This window comes from Neolamprologus brichardi, chromosome 6 (genome assembly GCF_056152115.1).
Source record: "Neolamprologus brichardi isolate AB-2024 chromosome 6, ASM5615211v1, whole genome shotgun sequence".
In the NCBI taxonomy this organism is placed as follows: Eukaryota; Metazoa; Chordata; class Actinopteri; order Cichliformes; family Cichlidae; genus Neolamprologus; species Neolamprologus brichardi.
The window spans coordinates 34,363,603-34,386,006 of NC_142109.1; the positions used below are offsets into that span (position 1 = coordinate 34,363,603).

The window sequence follows — 22,404 nt, forward strand, 5'->3', positions numbered from 1 at the left end:
TCTGTCCTGGTCGTTGTGTCCTTGGGTAAGAAACTTTACCCTACCGCCTACTGGTGCCGATGGCGCAATATGGCAGCCTCGCTTCTGTCAGTCTGCCCCAGGGCAGCTGTGGCTACAACTGTGGTTGTGCACCAGTGTGTGAATGTGAGAGTGCTTTGGGTGCCTAGAAAGGCGCTATATAAATGCAATCCATTATTATTATTTAAGAAAAAGTAACGCTTATTGTCATAAAAATTATTATTATAATAGGCCATAAATAACGCCTGGTTTTAGGAGACAAATATGAAGCATCTAAAACAAAAAAGCTTTGAATGAGAAATAAAATCATAGTAAAACCGCCATCAATGGACTTTTTACTGACTGGAACAATTTTAGTGACGTACTGAATGTAAAAACATTTAGCTAGCCTGCTCTTTAACAGTTTCTGAGCCTGAGCCACAGCTCAGCTTCTGTATAACAGGGGTGTCAAAAACCAAAAACGAGCCCACTAGAAATTTTTATTTAGCTTCCTGCCTGGACGTTTTGCAATGTGCCTCTCTGATAGAAGCAGAGCATAATGTTTGAACAATTTTGTTGTTGGGTTTTTTTGGAGGTGGAAGTGACCTCGTTTAGACAGGAGGGCGGAGTCCTGAGTTATCAACCAATACTAGCAAGCTTAGTAAACTGCATCCATCCACCTGGATCGGTGCTAATTAGGGTGGTTGTGGTTCAGGAGGTAGAGGAAGTCATCTAGTGCAGCGGTCCCCAATCCTCGGGCCACAGACTGGTACAGGGCTGTGAGCCATTTGTTATCTGGCTGCAAGGGTTGAGGCTCGGGTGTGAAATTGAAGGTTCTCAGGGTGAAGGAGCCATATGAGTTGTTCCTTTTTTGACTAAGTGAGTTGGTTTAAATGGACTCACTGTATTGGTGCACGTGTGTGGTAGATGATAAATGTGGTTGCACTCACCTGTTCACAGCACCTGATGTTGATGAGCAGAAAGGTAGGGTGAGCATGAGGCAAGACTTTCTGTTGACTGCAGCTTGAATTATTTTGATGTATTTTGACTGGAACTTGATGGTTTTTGTATATTTGTGCACTAATTGATGCCATAGGCCAAGTTGTAAGTTGGCATTGTAATTAGTGCAGTTATTGGTGAGTTGCAGTTATTTGTTTGTGCAATCTGTGCATTTGTTTAATAGTTAATCCCATGTGCTGATTTATATATTGGACAGTTGCATGTGGAATAAAAGGAGCAAATGGTACAGAAGTGTTTTTTATGCGTTTATTGTTGCGTGTCATCTGCGTCCTCATGTTTAGCCTGCCGCGGCCATAGGTTGGAGGAGCCGCAACACAGGGTTTTTATCATTATTTTTTTAAGCGTTTTTATTGTTAACTCGGTTTTCCTGGGTCTTTCCCAGTGTGTTATAAATAAATCTTCTTTTTTTTAGTACAGATACTGGTTTTATTTTGCTGTATTTATCTGCAATACCTTAAAGGCCGGTCTGTTCAAATATTGTCAGCCATAAACCGGTCCATGGCGCAAAAAAATGCTGGGGACCGCTGATCTAGAATCCTAGCTGCTCCAGTCTGCAGGCCAAAGTGGACTTTGAGCATGCTAAAACCCAGATTTCTCCTTTAACACGGGAGTCTAAGGGGATTGCCTCACTTTTGTATCTAGCTTTAAGCAGCTACATGTGGAACTGTATGTTTTACCATTTTGCCTGCACACTTTGCTTCAACGTAGAATGGATAACATCACGGGAGTTTTACAGGTCATGGTTAATGCTGCTGTCTAAGGTGGTTAAGTCCAGGAGTTGTGCAGATGTGTATTTTTTTCCATTTGTGGCTCATTGTGTGTGGAGGTTGGGAGAGCAGGACGAATAGAAGAAAATAACAAAGGAGGTGGCGTGCAACGGAGAGGAGACTGCTGGGATACAGTGAGGGGATTAGAGGTCGCCTGTAATTACTCCACAACTACTCCCCCAACTAGAGCTATGGCTTACACATCAGCCAGCAGGCTGAGTGAGGTCAGAGGCTTTGTGATTTACATATGTGTGCGTGGCTCAGTATTCAACAAACAGGAGGACAACACAAAGTGAACTGCGTATAGACAGCGATGTGGAAGAGACCACTGTGATCGCTTTCAGAGTGGAATCCCATACAGCACAAACGAGATGAGCCAGTGAGGTATAGGAGGAAAAGAAATAAAGGAAATGGAGGAAGATGGATGTTAGAGGGATATAAATGGAAAAGAGAAAATACAAATGCATGTAGAGGAGGAAAGAGAGACGCTCAGGAGTCCATGCCAAAAAAGCACTCTCCTCCATAAATATGGCTAAAACACTCACAACATCAATAAAAGAGCTATCAACATCTAAGCACTATCTTTGGGAGGGGCTGCTGTAGTTTGATCCTGAAGGCTGAAGCCAGGCTGAAGCTGTGTAGCAGGAGGCCTGTGTAATTATGGCGCAGGAAGAACAGCAACGTGCTAGTTACACAAGACTGAACCTCCAGCAAACAATACAACATCAGGTCTGTTCTTGTACCCTCTTCACACCCATCAGTGACAGGGCGGTGCTGCTTCTCCAGTGCAGAGCTGGTAAGGCAGAAGAAGAAGATAAACACGGTTGTGCTTATTGGTTAAAGCAGTGGTCCCCAACCTTTTTTGCACCACGGACCGGTTTAATGTCCGACAATATCTTTGTCGGGCCGGCCTTTAAGGTTGTGGATAAAATTAACAAAACAAAAAATATACAACAACATACGACAAATAATGATACAACCAAGGGAAAAAACTGTGGTATTTTTAAAATAATAAATGCAACAGGATGATTCACTAACTGCAGAGCATCCATTTTTCATAATTTATCCTAAAACTAATTCAATACTAGGTGTCAAATTTAACACTGGAGGAAAAATTCTTGTATATTTAACATTTCTGAATCTTACCTTGTAGTTGTTCTGAGGATCTATCTATCTATCTATCTATCTATCTATCTATCTTAGGTGTGCAACAATACTCGTATCGATATTGAACCGTTCCATACAGTGCTTTCGGTACGCATATGTATAGAACAATGCAAATTTTTAATTTATTTGATCAACTTTCCTTCAGACGATGCCGTCTGTGTTGAGCGCTCAGTGGATCTGCACTCGACAGTGCAGTCTAGGCGGAGTAGTCGAACGCAGATTCACTGAGCGCAGGGCAAGCTAGCGACACAGAAGTTAAGCTCTACTTGCAACATGCAAACTGAACCTCCCCCACCCTCATTCAGATCTGGCGTTTGGAACTATTTTGGTTTTCATGTGACGTATGACCCTGAAGGTAAGCCCGTCATGGACTAAAGTAAAACAGTATGTCGGGTGTGCCACGCAATGCTCAATTACATGGGTGGGAACTACTGTGTTAGCGCAGTTAGCTCGTTAACGTGTTGGCAGTCCAGCCCCACTCACAGGGCTCGTTAACGGAGATTTGCCGTGTTGTGGCATTAACGTCATTTCAAGAGATTAACGCTGACAGCACTAGTGGGAACACAACGAATATGACTGCACATTTACTCCAACATCATCCTAGTGCAAAGACAAGTGGAAGCAGACAAAAACAACAAGCACGCATGCTACAAACTTTACCCGAGTCATTTAGACAGCCGTTAGCACATGATTCTCCTTATGCGGACCTGATATGTTTAATATGCTGCTGAGAATATAGCCCAGAAGAAGCGTATATTATAGCTTTTATTTTGGAAAGAGCCATTTCTCTGTAATAAACTCTCTTTTCCAAAGATGAGTGTTTTCTCAATCAGATAGATTTATTTTTTATTACTTTGTTTCAGCAACATTAAATTTAAAACCTGTAGTTTTGAGTTAAAATATATATTTATAATTTTAATAAATGACAAATTAAAAAGGCATGAACATTTTTTTGTATCGAAAAAATATCGAACCGAGACACCAAAGTATCGAACCGAACCGTGAGTTTTGTGTATTGTTGCACCCCTAATAAATAAATAAATTTAATATATATATATATATATATATATGGTACTGAAAGGATTGGTGTGATGAAAAATGAAAGGTTCTCTCCACCCTGAAACTGAGTTTCCCTTTACAGAAGCCAGATTTTGTTTTTTGAACTGCAGCTCTTAAATTGTGTACTAACCCAGCAGGTTGGTGTAAATATAACAGCCTGAGAGGATGTGACTGTATGCATGAAAGCTGGGAATCAAATTCCATCAAGCCAGGCAGGATCAACCAGACTGCTTGAGACATGTCTGCCCTATAGAGGTACGCAGCAGCCATCTGGGTGGTTTTTTCTGCTATGACGTTTGTACTATTTTATAGCCTTTTGGAGTTGGAGGCAAGTATGTAAAAGTCGTCATAGAGAACATCATGGCAGGCAAACAAGAAAGCAAAGAAGATGTTTGCATTGGCTTAGCAGCCATCTCTTGCTCTTCTTATTTGGTTCTTTACTTTTTTTTTTAGGTTATTTCTAACACATTTTCTATTGGTTATTTCAAGTCAGTAGTAGCAGCAGTAGTAGTATTTGTAAGCAGAGTCTTCTTGCTTTCATAGATTGCAGTTGCCTGAGAGGATCTGTCTATTCTTTTGCTGTCTCCCCCCTCTTCTTCCTCCCCTTCCTCTTTCCATCATCCTGTCTCCATCCTCTTTCCATCATCTACTCCTCAAGTGGTATTTATAGAGTGGCTCCGGATGCATCAGCTTCTCTCCTTTGCTGGTCTCTGGCCCACGCTTGTTTCTGTCTTGGCTCTTTTTGTTCATCCTTTGCTTTTTCACTTGTTCTCTCTCCTCCTCCTCCTCCTCCCTGTAGACAGTTTGTCGATCCATGTCTTTCTGAGATGGGATTCTGTGTGTTACACACTCCTCACCTTTTCTTCCTGCCATCCTGTTTCTTTTCTTTTTATCTCACAGTCTCTTCTCCCTTTCTGGGTCTGCTTGCTTTCATTTACCTCCTCTGATTACTCTGTTGCCATCCCCGAGCTCCCTCCTCTCTTTGCTTCCTCACAGCATGTGTCAACATGTCTGTTGTCTTCCCTGGTCTCCAGCTCCAGCAGCAGAAGAAACATTTTTCGCTTCAACGCCCTCTGTTGTGCTTGGATTATTGATCCAGTGAACTAAAAAAGCTGCCATATCTCTGAAAAGTCCCAGTTGCTGTTCAATTCAATCCAATTTTATTTATATAGCGCCAAATCACAACAAAAGTCGCCTCAAGGCGCTTCATAGATACAGAGAAAAACCCAACAATCATATGACCCCCTAAGAGCAAGCACTTTGGCGACAGTGGGAAGGAAAAACTCCCTTTTAACAGGAAGAACAGGAAGAACCAGGCTCAGGGAGGGGCGGGGCCATCTGCTGCGACCGGTTGGGGTGAGAGAAGGAAGACAGGATAAAGACATGCTGTGGAAGAGAGACAGAGGTTAATAACAGATATGATTCAATGCAGAGAGGTCTGTTAATACATAGTGAGTGAGAAAGGTGACTGGAAAGGAAAAACTCAATGCATCATGGGAATCCCCCGGCAGCCTACGTCTATTGCAGCATAACTAAGGGAGGATTCAGGGTCACCTGGTCCAGCCCTAACTATATGCTTTAGCAAAAAGGAAAGTTTGAAGCCTAATCTTGAAAGTAGAGATAGTGTCTGTCTCCTGAATCCAAACTGGAAGCTGGTTCCACAGAAGAGGGGCCTGAAAACTGAAGGCTCTGCCTCCCATTCTACTTTTAAATACTCTAGGAACAACAAGTAGGTAGTGTTCAATCCTGTCTGCTTCTTCTGTTGTCCACCTTAGGAATAAGAAAATAAGAAGCCTTCGATAGCTATTGATATTTGAATCACAGTCGATTGGGGAGTGGTGTCTTTTTCAAAGTCCTTCCAAATGCAAGCGCCATCTTTCCTGTATCTATGCATCTATGTAAAACAGGGGTGGGCAATCTCAGTCCACGAGGGCCGGCGTCCCTGCAGGTTTTAGATGTGTCCTCGAACCAACACAGCTGATTTAAATGGCTAAATTAGCTCCTCAACGTGTCCCGAAGTTCTCCAGAGGCCTGGTAACGAACTAATCATGTGATTCAGGTGTGTTGACCCAAGGTGAGATCTAAAACCTGCAGGACACCGGCCCTCGTGGACTGAGATTGCCCACCCCTGATCTAAAACAATAGCAAGATAATCATAACTTTAATTTATTGCATGCTTAGAATATAAGTAAATTAATAAAACAAAAATAAACAGAAACACTTCCAAGGATGGGCACCGTTGCAGATAGTAAAAAGCATGGATGTAGCTCCCCATTATGAAGCCTTGAGACGAGTGTTTTTGCCATCACTGTGTTGCTGTTTTGAACTCATATATTACAGTTGAGCAGTGGATGACTCTCATTGTCTAATGACTTATCAATCACAAATCTTTAGCTGGCCCATCATGGATGATCCTTTTTTCTACAACTTAGGTTGACTGAAAGGTATAAATAGACACGTGATTGAGTCCATATACTCGTGTTGTTTTACAGAGGCTGTTTCAGGGCTGTTTTGTCACAGCAAGAAGGTCCTGGGTTCAAATCCACCTTCTGGACACTTGCCTGTGTCTGTGTAGATTCTCTCACCCACAGTCCAGGGACGCGGGGTTAGGGTCACTGGCGATTCTAAATTGCCCGTAGTTGTGAATATGAATGGTTGTCTGTCTCTCTGTCTTAGTCCTGTCACAGACTGGGGACCTGTCCAGGGTGTACCCTGCCTCTCATCCTGTGTTAGTGGGGATAGCCTCCAGCCCCAGCACGGCCCTGAATTGTATAAGAGAAAGAGGATGGTGGAAGTTTCATAACATCACAGCCAGAGATGGGCAGTTACTGTAATCTGATTACTTTTTTCAGGTAACGAGTAAAGTAAGGGATTACTATTGCAAAAACGGTAATTAGATTACCGTTACTTTCCCGTAGGAACACTGTGTTACTAAAACCGTGATTTTTTTTTTTTTTTTTTTTTTTTTTTTTGCGAGAATGTCTCATGACAGTGACGTAAGCGAGTGCGACGTTCGTGACAACAGCTGTGTGCAGATCAACAATGGATCATATATCGAGTGCGGAGAGAGTATGAGCGTGCAGCGTTTAAAGCCTGGAAGTACTGACCTTACTTTGAGTTTGATTCCATAAAAAGTGACAAAAACATTAGTGTCCGTTGTGCGTGGGAAGAAAACTTCTTTTTACAGCGAAAAAACCCCTAAACTTCCAAACAAGCACCGAGTAGCTACGACGTAATGGGAAACTCACAGAGAAACTCGCGGATTCTTTAACTGACCGCTGCGGCACACCTGCACCAGGATAAACCTCCGCCTACCCCACTCCTGCTTTACAGGTGAAAATAGAGCAACAGGACCGCTAGTCTTTGACTTTATTTATTTTCTGCTGTGTTTTACTTGCATCTATTTGAAAGACTGAGTGTAAACACACAAAAAAAAATATTTTATTTTATGTGCTGGAATGTGCAGAAAATAGGTTTAAATGTTAAACTAATTTCTTCCAGTCAGAGAATGTTGCAGATAATTAAATGTTTGCTTGATGCATAAAGTTAAAAGATTAAAACTAATAAAACAAGTTTTAAAAAGAGACTTTTCCATTTGATTACATTTTGTATGATGATTATGCAGAAAAAGTAGAATTGGGCTGAAAGATCTATCGCTTTATCACCTATTCAGGTTGTAAATCGTGTTTTTAAAAAGTAACTAAGTAAACGGGATTACTTTTTTGGGGAAGTAATCGGTAATTAGTTACTGATTACTTTTTTCAAGTAACTTGACCAACACTGATCACAGCATCATTAATGGATCAGCTGACTGCTGATGACCTGTTGAAGTGTTTAATCAATATGGACACATTTGCTTTTCATCACTGTATCAGGTTTGTCTGATAATCTCAGACGAATATGAACTTAAAATTGATCTTTGCGTGAATTAGATTCAGCATACAGCAAGCAATGTAATATTCTCCAAGTTTGAACTCAACTTGCATCCAAATAACTTTTGTATGTATGAATTATTTAAGGCGCTATCAATGATCTGGAAGCTAACTAGCACTACCAGCTTACTGCTAGCTTTCATATGTAGTAGGTGAGGGTTTGTGATTTTGTCATGTATGTACGTGGTACCTTTAAAAGTTACTACTTCTGTACTAGAAAACCAGAATTCTTAGAAAAGAACAATTCACAGGATTTAGCTTTAGCTTAGCAGCAGTCTTTATGCTGGCTGGTAAAATCCAGGATGTTGAGGACTACACCATGGGTCATGAAAGGGGCGGGGCAAATCAAACCAAATGCTTCCTGCTGACCTTTACTGAGAGTTGAAGCACACACGGCCTTCTTTCCAGTTTCTTGAACCTCCTCCTGCAGAGAGTCTTCTGCAAGGCGTCACTGGAAATCAGCTGATGGGACAGAAATAGAACTGCCCTACACACACAAACACACGCCAACAGACACATACGCACAAAACACACACGCACACAGAGCTTTCCCCTCCCCATCCTTGGGCCATGTATTCATAGCGGCGCTAATTAACAACTCAACACCAGTGACTGGTGAGGAGAGCAGAGACAGAGGAGGGAGAGATGCAGAGAGAACAAGAGGAGGAGGAAGAGGAGGGAGGGAGTTCTTGGACTTGCTGAATAGTTTATGCGAGGCCTGAGGCGAAGGCTAACCCGTACATGTGTATACGTGGGGTTTCTGTCTGTGTCATTGTTTATATTTGTGCATGTGTGCTCATTCGCACACACGTGTTTTGACAAGGCCACGGCGAACACGCATCTGGCTCTCTGTCCCTGCCGGCCCCCCGGCGATCACCGAGGGAGACGAGGCAGCCACAGATCAGCTGGTTCACACCACTGTGGCCCCTGTGGTCACTGTCTGCCATGGCCACATGCTACCAGCATGTAAAGGTGACTTTTTTCATGATGTAATAATTTTATCACCGTATGAAGGCAGTGTCATCTCTTAAACTTTAGTCCTGATCAGATGCTTTGTCTCTCTGCACTGAGTGGCTATAAATAGGGCAGCTATAAAAGTGATCCTATTTATAGTCTTAGTGTTGTGGAGTTAGAGAGACCCTGCTGGCAGACACTGAGACATGTGAGATGGGAGATTCTCCGTGTAGTTGAAAAAGATTTCCCATGTTTTATATAAGAAATTGATCTTATTCTTTAAGTGATCTGTTCCAGAGGTATACAGCTTCTCACTTCCGAGAGCATCGGTCCAATTATCAGTGGGAGGCCTCGCTTCAAATTCATTGCTGCAGACTTTTGGCGGTGTCTAGTAGGATTTCTGTGATTCTAATAGAATGACTGTGTGCACGATTAGATTGTGAGAGGTTGCCTAAAAGGCCTTGATGACTCTCAGGCTTCAAAAGTTCTTTTATTTTCACGGGGAGTCTGCAACCGTCTGGCTAGCTACTGCTTCTAGAAATCCCATAAAGTTTGTTGAGAGGAGAAGTTCCACATTTAGCTTTTGATGGAGGATCCTAGATGTTGAATGGCACCTCCAGATTAACCCACAGTGTCTCACATGATAGTTTCGTTATGCATTCTGATTGGTGGAGGAGTTGTGAAGCATGTACCAGGTCTCTTCAGGAGATTGAGTCATGGTGAAGGATTTTTCTGAAGGTGATCATTTAGAGATGCTTGTCCTTTGTCTTTGACATGTGTTGAGACCTAGAGCTACTTCAGGTGGTAAACCTATCAATTTTGCAGGCAAAGGTATAGGTAAACTCTTATTTCGAATGTTTTTAGCAGATGGTTTTAGTTGTGTTTTACGGTGACCACTGATAACAATGTTGCCTGGCCTTGTATGGTTATCAGACAAAAGTATCCTGTGAGGGAAGATTAACTTTCTTTATCATTGTTAACAGTTTTTAGTTGCTTGTTTGTCACTTCCCTTTCACATCCCATTGGAGGTGATGCATAGCTCCAGTTCTTAGTACTACTGACACCTGGCCTGTTACAACTGTGGTTTTTCAGGCTTCAGTTACAGCTGGGACATTCATGGAGTGTTTCACCCTTTTTGGAGATGAATGGGTTGAAATGAATATAACTTATACACTGCTTAAAAATGTAGTGTATACAATACACAGTATCTGTTGGTCTTTAGGGATATCGGCCTGTCAAGCCATGATTCAATTCAATTCAATTTTATTTATATAGCGCCAAATCACAACAAAAGTCGCCTCAAGGCGCTTCATAGATACAGAGAAAAACCCAACAATCATATGACCCCATATGAGCAAGCACTTTGGCGACAGTGGGAAGGAAAAACTCCCTTTTAACAGGAAGAAACCTCCGGCAGAACCAGGCTCAGGGAGGGGCGGGGCCATCTGCTGCGACCGGTTGGGGTGAGAGAAGGATGATGTATCAACTACTGTGAATCAATTGCACCCTGCTTTTGTTGCAAATGAAAGCGACAACAGGTGCACCAAACAGGCAACATTGAGACACCCCCCAAAACAAGGGGATGGTTTTGCAGAAGGTGACCATTGCTCTCTTTATTCCTTTTGGCTGATTTTTCTCGAGCGATGATTTCGAGAGCTCCTTTAATTTTTCTGAGGTGGTGTTGCTACATTATTTGTTAAATGCAAAGAAATGTGACCAGCCGTTGGTACTGTTGAAGAGTTCTTATTGACTCATGGAGCTTTTTTCTCAGTAGCCATGATTTGTCTTATTAGGTGAAAATGTATGTCCTTCATCGAGCCGCACTGTGCTTATGTCCAAGTAGTCTTGTATTTTTAATATTTGCTCTCCCTTTTGCCTCTGCTTTGGTCTCAACAGTCTCAAAGAGAAAACTTTCTAGTTAAAGTTAACCCTATAATCATGTAGTTCTAGTGATAACCACATGATTTAATATCTAACCTTTCTGAAACAGCAGCAGAACACACGGAGTCAAAAACAAAGCTAAAAAGAAGCCAAAAAGAAGTGGTATTGAGACTGGTTCTCTTCTGGTTGATGGTCATTTGGGCCAAACCTGGACTCACTTACTGCAATGGTAAGTGTTGTGTGGACCAAAGGTAAGCTAAGTTAAGATAGCCACACTTACCGTGAGTCAAGACCAACAACCAAAGCTCAAATTTATCATCGTTTTCTCACAAAAAAAGTCTGATATCCCAGAACAACAGTGTGTGATCTTTATTAATATATCAGTTATTGGAAGAGAGTGTGGGTAACTGAAGTTACGCGTGCAATGATGTCCTACATTCAGCAGGTATTAAAGTTGGTGCAGCAGAGAAATTTAGGAAGAATCTAAATATTACAAATCATGTTTGTTACCAGTGGAAAAGTGACTCTGAAATACTTTAGTTCTCCTTCACAACCTGTGTTCCCAGCCATGGTGGCTGACCCCCGGGGAAGCAGCAGGCTCAGGCATGTAATCAATGAACACACAGCAGAGTGAACACAAGGAGCATGTCCTCACCTCAGCGGACGTCTCTTCCTGTGTCTTTCCGTAGTGATTATGTTTTTATCCATGTGGTTAGGGTGACTCATGTATCTGAAGCTAAGTCAAGGTTAAGCTTATGCATTGGTGGAAAGTGTGTGAGACAGGGGAGATGGATCTGGCAACACACACTCGCAAACACAGACTGTATATAAAAGATGTCACTATGATGTCACCCATTGGTTAGTAGTTCCAAGCCGAGTTTTCAGCATCATCCAGTGTTGCTGTTTTTGTTTATTGAGACAAAGAGATGGATCTGACCTTGACGCCAGGCAACACGTTCTCACTCCCGAGGTGTAATATTTTAAGCTAGGTGACAAATCGTCAACATGTTACACCGTTCCTAAATGACCAGATCGGAAAAATGAGGGAACACGAGAACCGTTTGGAATCAATCCACACATGTTTGTTCATTTTCCTCAAATTGCTTTGGAAAACGCTATTTCATGTCATTAAAGTGCTGGTTAAGGTTAGGGATAAGGTTAGGGCTGGAATACATGGCTGGAATGTGGGGCGATCGTGGCTCAAGAGTTCGCCTTGTAATCGGAAGGTTGCCGGTTCGAGCCTCGGCTTGGACAGTCTCGGTCGTTGTGTCCTTGGGCAAGACACTTCACCTACCGCCTACTGGTGTTGGCCAGAAGGGCCGATGGCGCGATATGGCAGCCTCGCCTCTGTCAGTCTGCCCCAGGGCAGACTACAACTGTAGCTGCCTCCACCAGTGTGTGAATGGGTGGATGACTGGATGTGTAAAGCACCTTGGGGCCCCTAGTGGGGACTAGCAAAAGCGCTATACCAATACAGGCCATTTACCATTTTACCGCGGGAACGTAATTCTACTGTATTTCACCCATAACCCGGCACGTACCTTAAGAACCTTAAGAACGCCGAAGGTCACAGAGATGGGATGTCCCTAACATAGTCATCTCAGGCACAAAGAAGCCCCACCCACCTTCTGCTCAAACCTTCTGTTTGTAAGAGGCAGCCAATCAGAAAACATCTGGATTGAAATGAAGGGGCACTTCAACAGCTTGTTCAACCAGATAAACCAAGCCCGAATATAAAATACATAAAGATTATTTTCTATATAAATCATGCAAAGCTACTTTAATAGAGTCTAAAGGTAAATATATGGAGCTGGCGATGAGCAGAGTAGGTCCCCATTCATTAATTCAGATTAAAATCCACAATAGTTGCAGTTTGTTAGCTAACAGTAGCACGTGCAATCAGAAAACTGTCACTGATGTGGATAAACTTGGAGACAAGGGGGACGAGAGCCTCCTCAGCCGAGCTCAAGATTTAGGCTGAGAGCACGGATTTATTTATATATCATGAGCCGCGTCATGCAGCTTTAACGGTGCGCGTCTGCTGAATGTGTGGAAGCGATAGAAAAAGGCTGATGAAACTGTATCCCTAAGAACAGAACAGCTGGTGCACCGACACCCGCTGACACCCAGCGCTTGATGCTGCTGCGTTACCATGACAACCTGCTGCGTACCCTCTGTTTCTGACAGCTGTTCCCATTGCGCCCATGCTTTGCTCAGCCCCTGGACTCACGTCGGCAGGATGGATGGCTTCTTGGGGTCAGGGGTCACGTTTATGACGTTGCTGCCGTGGGAGCGTCATGTTGGTTTTTCATCTGAAATACAGCTTAGGGTTTAATTTTGGAAAATGTCCATTCAACCATAAATTAAAGCTTAAATTGAAGCATTTTAAGTAAAAAAAAAAATACATGAGCATATGAGTATTTTTGCAGACATGCGCAGACACTTTCTATTGGAAGCATGTGATGTTTGTATCCGTCCTCCTCTCATTATCTATTGAACCTTCAAGGCTTCATCCTGTTTTCCTCAGTCACACACAGCCAATAATGGTGATGGATTAAGAGCTCAGGATCATTGTCATCATGCACTCTGAGAAAATAAAGTAACTTATTAAGGGCTGACCCTTAACTTAGAGGCTAATTTTATAGTGTTTTATAGGACTTATAATTTCAGATTAAACATAACATACCTAAATGATTATCTAACGAATAATTTAACCAATTGATTTGTCATCTAACCTCAACATTAATGAATAAAAGCAGATTTCATTCAGCCCTCCTGTGCCTGTTTCAGCCATTTCTCACGTGAGCTGATTGGCCGAGATGCGTCCCAGACCGCCGGGCTCCTCCCCGCTCCAACTGTGCATGGTGGCAGTCTGCTGCAGCAGCACTGTGAGCCACAGACAAGCAGAAAGTCTTCAGTGAAGAAAATCATGGCCGCGGCTTTGACAGTTTCTATTCGACATTCTTTTTTTTCTTTATTTGAGGACGACTGGAAATTTTTCTGAAATTTTTACCATTTCATCCGGATATAATGCCTTTTACTTAAGACTGACACAGACCTTTTTAGAGAAAGAAGAATCGTGTTGAGGCACAGCAACATTCTTGGACTCTGATTGGGTCATGCTGGAGGATAGTTATCGCTTTGATTATTTGTACCATGAAAAGCTGTTGACAACAGATCAGGTGTTATGTTTTCAACCCGTTTCCTGCCCAGCAGCTGACGTACAGAAAGCGATGTCTGCTTACGATAGACCCAGGTAACCAGTCTGCACTAAGTGTATTTGAAGGTCTTTTAAATGTATTTATTATTAAGTTATCTCGAGATATGGGTGCTTGTGATGGGTGCTGTTTCTAAGCTCACAGCTCTGTTACCTCAGCAGTGTTTCCCACACATACTTTGGTTACAGTTGAAGTTTTGGACCACAGGACAAGAAGCTGTCTGGAGTCCCAGCTGAATGATATCGAAACCACCACAACAGCAGTTTGCCCTGTGACCCAGCCAATGGGGAAACAGAAGATGAGCAGGGGCGGGGCTAGCTAGTTAGCATGGACTGAACTGTCAGATTATTGATGTTTTTCTCTTAAAGTTGTGGCTGAGTGGGCTGTCCAAGTAAGGATGATCTGATATCGTCGTGTTGGTGTTGTTCCCAGATCATCATGAAAATGTTGTTCCAGGTTCAACATTGCAAGTGACCAATCACATTATTGTGACGTTATTCTTTTGCGCACCAACCCATACGTGCATTTATGAAATTCCCATGTTGCAAGGACAATATCAATTCTGCTTAGCGTTTATTAAAGGGTTAGGGTCAGGGTTAGGGTCCGTTGATCGGCGGACAAAGGCGATTTCTCGCAGCTTAAGTACAGTTTTTTGTTTTACGCCGGTTTTTCCCGAAGTCGCAAAAGTATGACATCACAACATTCTGATTGGTCACTTGCAATGTTGATCCTGGAACAACCTTTAGTATGATGATCTGGGAACAACACCAACACGAGGATATCAGATCGTGCGTCCAAGTAATGCCTGTGTGGAAAACACAAATCGGTGTGGAGCGTTCAGCGCCCTGATGACCAGCAGGTTTTCCACTTATCCCGCTTTATTTGTGGCTTTCATTCGTTTGTCATTTTCAACTTTATCTAGTGTGCAGAAGTGTGAATTTCACAGTTTTTGACAAATAGCTCAGCTATAACGTCGGTGTGTTGCGAGAGCCCTGAGTAAAGTTTGTTTGCTTACACAAATAGACAAATTGGCTGCAAATGTGTGAATGAAGCCATCTCCTTCCTGTCTTAAATCTCTTACTAAGCGAGGTAATTAAAGTCCCTGTCTGGGTCCCATATATGCGAGCCATGCTATGCTAATTCAGTATTCCTTTGACACTTCTGTGGAGACAACATTGTGGGTGTTTTCACATGGCCTGATTTGCAATTCACACTCGGGTTATTTCCATCACTGGCATCCTGGGAAGCAGGGAGGGAGGAAGTCTGTGAGCCACAGAGCGCAAAACTGAGCTGAAGTTTCACTTAATTGGGTGTATGATTTTTTTTAAATTTCTTTTCTTAAAGGGACCTTTCAAGTGGAGCTCTAATTGCCACTTATTTTCCTATAACTGAAACATCACTTTCTTTTTCTGAACGATTTATTTATTCTAAGAATTATTCAGTTATTCAGACATCCTTCAACATCTTCTTCTGGTTTGGTGTATGGATAATTAGATATCAAGATCTCTGTGAAGAGAGCTGGTGAGTTAAGAAGTTTAACAAACTAAAGTTCGTGATGTACCACTAATGGGCAATCTTCCACTTCTGTCTTCTCTCCTTTCAGAACCCTGCACAAGCAGTTTGAGAGCTACAAACAGGAAGTGCGTCGCATCGGGGCCGAGACGCGGCGCCAGCAGACCCAGCAGAAGGACGACGCGCCCACCTGCGGCATCTGCCGCAAGACTAAGTTTGCAGATGGCTGCGGCCACCTCTGCTCCTACTGCCAGATCAAATTCTGCGCTCGCTGTGGAGGGCGGGTCTCTCTGCGCTCCAACAATGTGAGAAGCCTCTGAACGTTTTCCTTCGTCCTCTCGTGCTCACCTCATTCCTGCTGTAGACAATACACGATCGCTCCTTCTGCTTCTGTGTGTTTGTCACGTCTGCTTTTTTTTGTTTCCTTGTCACACTTTGGTGAGAACAAAGTGTTTTGGAAGAATGGCTTGGCACAAGACGTAGGTGCCAAGCCAATCTTCCAAAACAGGGGCCGATGGGAATATTAGGTTTGCAAGTATTGAGTGAAACCAACAGTAAAGCAAAATGTTGGGCACAATCACGCTAAATTCTAGGCTAAAGTATAAATTTGTAACATAAAATTTAGTTTGTGTAGTCGTGTATGTCAGTACCAAAGAGATAGAGATATATATGTAGAGATAGATAGAGATATATATGTAGAGATAGATAGAGATATATATGTAGAGATAGATAGAGATATATATGTAGAGATAGATAGAGAGATATATGTAGAGATAGATAGAGAGATATATGTAGAGATAGATAGAGAGATATATGTAGAGATAGATAGAGAGAGATAGATGTAGAGATAGATAGAGAGAGATAGATGTAGAGATAGAGAGAGAGATAGATGTAGAGATATAGATGTAGAGATAGAGAGAGAGATAGATGTAGAGATAGAGAGAGAGATAGATGTAGAGATATAGATGTAGAGATGGAGAGAGATATGGAGAGATAGAGATAGATATAGATAGATATATAGATATAGATAGATATATAGATAAATAAATCTTTGTGCCCTGGTTCTGGTGGTGCCACGTGAAGAGTCAGCTGATAAACAGCTTGTCTGGGTAATATTGTTTGTCCAAAAAAGAAATAAAATGCCAAACTAAAGCCAGCAATGCACTGACCTGCACCAAGCCTGGGCTACAAGCTAAAAAGCAGCTTATTATAATTAAAGACACAGACTGTATCACCACGTTATCTCCATTCATGGGATTCATGTTGAATCAGTGTGCCTTCCAGCCATAAACTAAGCATGTTTGTGCTATTTTAAGACCCGGCCCCTCTTCCATCCAAGCTTTCTCTGGGCTCTCCTCCAACCCAAGAGAGAGGCCCACCTTCTGGTTATCTTACCTGACCACGAGCCCTCCACCCTTGGCCTGCTGGTTCCCAATCTGTTCAGTATCCGCCCATCCCAGCTGGGCCTGGACTCCCACTGGCACCACACGTATGCAGAACTCAAAAGGCCAGTCAAAAAAGGGGCTAAAGATAGTATCCCTGCTGGTACAGCCATTAATATTACTCTAACAGCAGGGACACTGCTTCACGGAAGTAAAGAGAGGAGGCTAGTATCTTTATAAATACAACAAATACGAACTTATTTGGACTTCAAATAAAACCAGACAATGTGGTCTTCTCGAAGAACTTCATGGTTATAAATTGAATTTAATAGAAATTTTACAAGTGAAATTTCAAGGTGCAAAATCGTTTAAATATTATTTTAGGTGTAACTTCATGTCTTTACTGCTTTGATCTTCTTGCTGGAGATTTTTGTTCATTTGTTTGTTTCTGTATTTGTGCTACTTTTACGTAATGAATCAATTAATCTATAAACCTGCCTAATTAACTGGGGTTAGAAGACATCGAACACAAAATCTGCTCATTAAATGCTTCATTTACTGTTCATTAATAGATATTTTTAGAACATAATTTTTCCCCTTTGTTTTTCTGCTCCGTCTCTCCTAAAGCTGATACGTCATTTTTCAAAATTCTTTCTATTTATTTTAAACTAAAAGTTTCTGCATTCACAAGACAGTTTCATGAATAAGTCCTTACAAGGAATACGCAACATGCAAGTCGTGCTCCACTTCTTCTCTCTATTTGTGTATGCGCATTAGCGAGCGTGTGTGTGTGTTTTATGTGGGAGTGATGTGTCAGAAGTGACGCTCTCATGGTCTCGGCAGTGCTTGCCTCTGTCCCGGCCCGTTTGTCCAGTCATGCAAAATAACAGCATTAGGAAAGTGTGAGATTTGTTGCATCACATAAAATTTTTCTCCTGCCTGCAGACTGCTCATTTACTCCACACGAGCAGAACACTTTATTTTCCTCCAGGCAGAAGTTTGTACCTCAAAATTACATTTAGTGCTCTATAAATATACTGTATGCACTTCATCATGTGCATTTTAATGAATGCACTACATACACTTTAAAAGCGAGCTGGCTAGAAACAGGCTTTTTGTCATTAAAGACGAGAACTAAAGTAAATATCAAAAACCTGTTTTCTGGGGGATAATTTTAAAACTGTACTACAAAAACTGTCTGTAAAATATCACGCTGTACACGACATCAGTATGTTGCACTTTCCTGGACATAATTTCACAACCTCAAAGCTAGAGACCCGTTTGACAAAAGGACAAGGATCCATTCTCAGACACACAGGGGCTCTGCAAAACTATAAAAACAAAATAATTAGGGAGAAATTATCAGGAAACAAACGTTTACTTGTTCATAAGCAGCTTAGTGTAATAATTAATTAATTCTGATTGAAAGAGCTGTGTAGTGCTGCCCTGTGCCCTGCAGAAGGCATCACAGCGACACACAAAGCTTAGCCTCTACGTGACGCTGGGCGCTAACTCTATTCGTTTAACGAGCAAAATATTTTGCATTTAAAGGACCTGAGATTGTTTGCAGTGTATGTAAGATGTGTCCAAAAAACCAAAACAGTTCTGTGTTGCTTTTAGTGTAGGAGGCATGGCACATCCTGATCCCGTCGCAGCTCACGAGCAAGCATGTTGCATGCCGCCGCAGCCTAACGTGTCAGCAATCACATACATGTGTGTGCTGTTGTCTCCGCTGCCCTCAGACTCTGATTATCTGATGTGAAATAACTCTGCAGAATGTAACTAACAGATGTTTGCACCACATCCTCTTTCTCCTTTTTCTCCTCATGCATTCGCCCTTCTCTTCTCGCGCTCTGTCCGCTCTCCCACGTCACAACTTCACCTCCTCTACTTCTCCGTTCATGTGATCATTTATTTCTCTCCTTTCCTACTCCGACCCACCCCTCCCTCACTTTTCTCGATTCTCCCTGCTACCTGGACTGCATGCCACAAAGGAGGACAAAGTGGTTAGCATCCTTTTTTCTTTTGTTTATTTTCTGTTTCCTCTGTGTGCTGTGAATGTGACGTCTGTACTACTCGAAGGTAAAGGAAGGAAATGCTGGCTGCGTTTAGATCTGGAGCTGATTTCTATCCTGGAAATATGATGCAAAACTAAATAAGTTCAGTTTCTTACACATTGGTGTCATCTGTCATTTAATAAACAAGAAAACAGCAGTATCAGATGCAAGAGAGCAAGCTATTGGGTTGGAACGTAGCCAGTATTTGCACAAATCCGCTTGTGGATTACTGACTTAACTGAACAAAGGGAGTCTCTGAAAGTTCCTTTACTGTACCATCCAGGGTGGAGACACCTGGAACTGTTGTCTCCTCAGCGGTTACTCTCTCCGTATAAATCCTGACTAACTCTGTTTCCATTGTCTGTCTCCTCCCCCTGCGAAGTGTCTCATAGTGAAGGACAGGGTAAGACTTGCTGGACAATCCATGGGTTTTGCTGCATGGGTCACAACTATTGTCCCCTCCTCCCACACACGGGTCTGTGCTCATTCGCAGTTTCAGAAGAGGATTTCAGACCCGCCATCGGTTTTAAGAGTTCCTAGAGGAGCTGGCTGGCGACCCCGTATTAGCACTCTAATTCTGAGAATGAACGCAGACCCTGAAAAGTAACTGACAGGCAGAGCGAGCATGAGCCATGACATAGGCTGTCTGCAGGGGCGTCTGAGCCATCCCGACCCCTCTTCCTATGGCTGTAGGCATGGCTGTGCTGTGAAGGGGAGGAATTAATATTTATTTAAACAAAAAGGGGGTCTGGGAGATTGGCATTTCAACTGGCATGCATATAAGAATGCGAGAAAGACCTTTTATCTGCATAATGAATGCACACTCATGCCTGTGCATGCTTTCCCTGCCTGTGTGTTTGAGACCAGACCAGCCTTGCCATGGGGAGACGGGAAGGGCCCAGGTATATTTATATATATATTATATATATGTGTATGTTCCAGTTTGTCCTCTTACCACTTCCTGTTAATGCTTGGTCACTGCAAACTGCTGCCAAAGTGTTGTTACTGCCGAGAAATTCAGAAAGTCAAAGTTTCAGTTTCAGTTTTTTGATGTTGCACCTTCCTCATATAGAACTGAAGAGGATTCATTGTTTTACAGTTTAAAGCCTGAATAGAAGTCAAGAGAGGTGACCCCAACAGCTGCGGAAATAGGACTATAAATCATAAATCTTATGGCGCTTAAAAATGGCCAGTCTTCTCGAGCACCTCTGGGCTGTAGAAGCGCAGCAGAAACAGCCATCTGTCTGCAGGACATGCTACACGATACCTATGACTATTATGTTTGTGATTATAGTCTGAAACTTGAAATAAAAAGGCAGGATGACTTCGTTTTAAACAGTCCCCAGGTTGATACGGAAACCACAGCGAGCTCTGCAGCGTGATAAGAAGCTGGTGTGTGTTTCCTCTCTTTGAAGCTGCCCTGCTTTTGCCGGTGCTATAGCTTGTTAATGGCTGAGTGTTTGTTTATGTGTGTTTAATGTCAGCTCCAGATGGCTTCCAGAAACCGAACTAACTGCTGACAATCTGTCTGCTTTGTAGAGGCGCACTGCCTCCCAGTGGAGAACAGACAGGCTCCTAACACAGACACCTGACATCTTCCAGTGCCGATGAAAAGTGCATTTCGAGCCACGTTAAGGCTTTTCCAGACTATTATATACACTCTTCACTCTTCGTTGTTCGTTTTTCTCTGATCTGGTTGCAGCTGTTGTGCGCGTACATATTTGTAAGCATTCAGTGAGTTTGTGACCTGCGAGCTACTATTAACACATTCAAACTCCTACACGCCGATACTACCAGCGCTAAATCTTTGTCTCTCAGTGCGTCGTGCTCGCACTGCTTTTCACCAGAAGGGCGGAAGCACTGCATAATCTCCATCATGTTTCTCAGTATAGGCGACTAACCTGCTGCTCTCTCTGCACACTTCACTCCTCTCTTCTCATACACGACTCAATCTGCAGCCTGTGTAACACGCGCGCTTTCTACCTGCTTTAATTGTCCCAGCTTATGCCTTTTCTCTTTTCCCGCTGATACACCGACACAAATCTGTACACACTTTTTTAGATATAAAACAGTTTATCAGGCAGGAAGGTTTGACAGCACATCCTGGATTTGAAAGCTGATGGCTGTCCATCATGCACACTGTGCAGCTCTAATGACCAGTGTTGGTCAAGTTACTTGAAAAATGTAATCAGTAACTAATTACTGATTACCTCCCCAAAAAAGTAATCCCGTTACTTTACTGATTACTTATTTTCAAAAGTAATTAATTACTTAGTTACTTAGTTACTTTTTAAAAACACGATTTACAACCTGAATAGGTGATAAAGTGATAGATCTTTCAGCCCAATTCTACTTTTTCTACATAATCATCATACAAAATGTAATCAAATGGAAAAGTCTCTTTTTAAAACTTGTTTTATTAGTTTTGATCTTTTAACTTTATGCATCAAGCAAAAATTTAATTATCTGCAACATTCTCTGACTGGAAGAAATTAGTTTAACATTTAAACCTATTTTCTGCACATTCCAGCACATAAAATATTTTTTTGTGTGTGTTTACACTCACTCTTTCAAATAGATGCAAGTAAAACACAGCAGAAAATAAATAAAGTCAAAGACTAGCGGTCCTGTTGCTCTATTTTCACCTGTAAAGCAGGAGTGGGGTAGGCGGAGGTTTACCCTGGTGCAGGTGTGCAGCGGTCAGTGGAAGAATCCGCGAGTTTCTCTGTGAGTTTCCCATTACGTCGTAGCTACTCGGTGCTTGTTTGGAAGTTTAGGGGTTTTTTTCGCTGTAAAAAGAAGTTTTCTTCCCACGCACAACGGACACTAATGTTTTTGTCACTTTTTATGGACTCAAACTCAAAGTAAGGTCAGTACTTCCACGCTTTAAACGCTGCACGCTCATACTCTCTCTGCACTCGATATATATGATCCATTGTTGATCTGCACACAGCTGTTGTCACGAACGTCGCACTCGCTTACGTCACTGTCATGAGACATTCTCGCAAAAAAATCACGGTTTTAGTAACGCAGCGTTCCTACGGGAAAGTAACGGTAATCTAATTATCGTTTTTTCAATAGTAATCCCTTACTTTACTCGTTACTTGAAAAAAGTAATTGGATTACAGTAACGCGTTACTGCCCATCTCTGCTAATGACAGGACTTCCTTGACTGGATACGTCAGTGTCAACAATCTGAAGACGCGCCTTTTAATGCTTAAAGTGATTTGTTTCAGCTCCTATTATTATCATCCTCGCTGGAAAGTGAAGGCCCACGTAAACAATTCAAAGAGTTTTTTGGACACACATGGCTGTTTCTACTGCTGAGTTCAAAGAGTCCAGCTGGGCAAGAAACAAGAGCAATCAGCAAGCAGCCAGATTTTAAACAAACCTCAGGGTTAAAAGAGGACCTCTTGTTCTTTTCCTATTTTCTGCTCCTATTAAACATGGTTGGGTTT

The 22,404-nt window shown here is 42.3% G+C and overlaps 1 protein-coding gene across 1 annotated transcript in view; it reads left to right on the top strand.

Moving 5' to 3' along the window:
- The window catches only part of LOC102800191 (regulating synaptic membrane exocytosis protein 1-like), a 107,214-nt gene that overhangs the window by 11,259 nt on the left and 73,551 nt on the right, over nucleotides 1-22,404 (top strand). Inside the window, exons 2-3 of the mRNA XM_087842186.1 lie at nucleotides 15,599-15,812; nucleotides 19,329-19,349. Of these exons, the coding sequence (XP_087698312.1) occupies nucleotides 15,599-15,812; nucleotides 19,329-19,349 (235 nt within the window). The remainder of the gene's footprint in view (nucleotides 1-15,598; nucleotides 15,813-19,328; nucleotides 19,350-22,404) is intronic.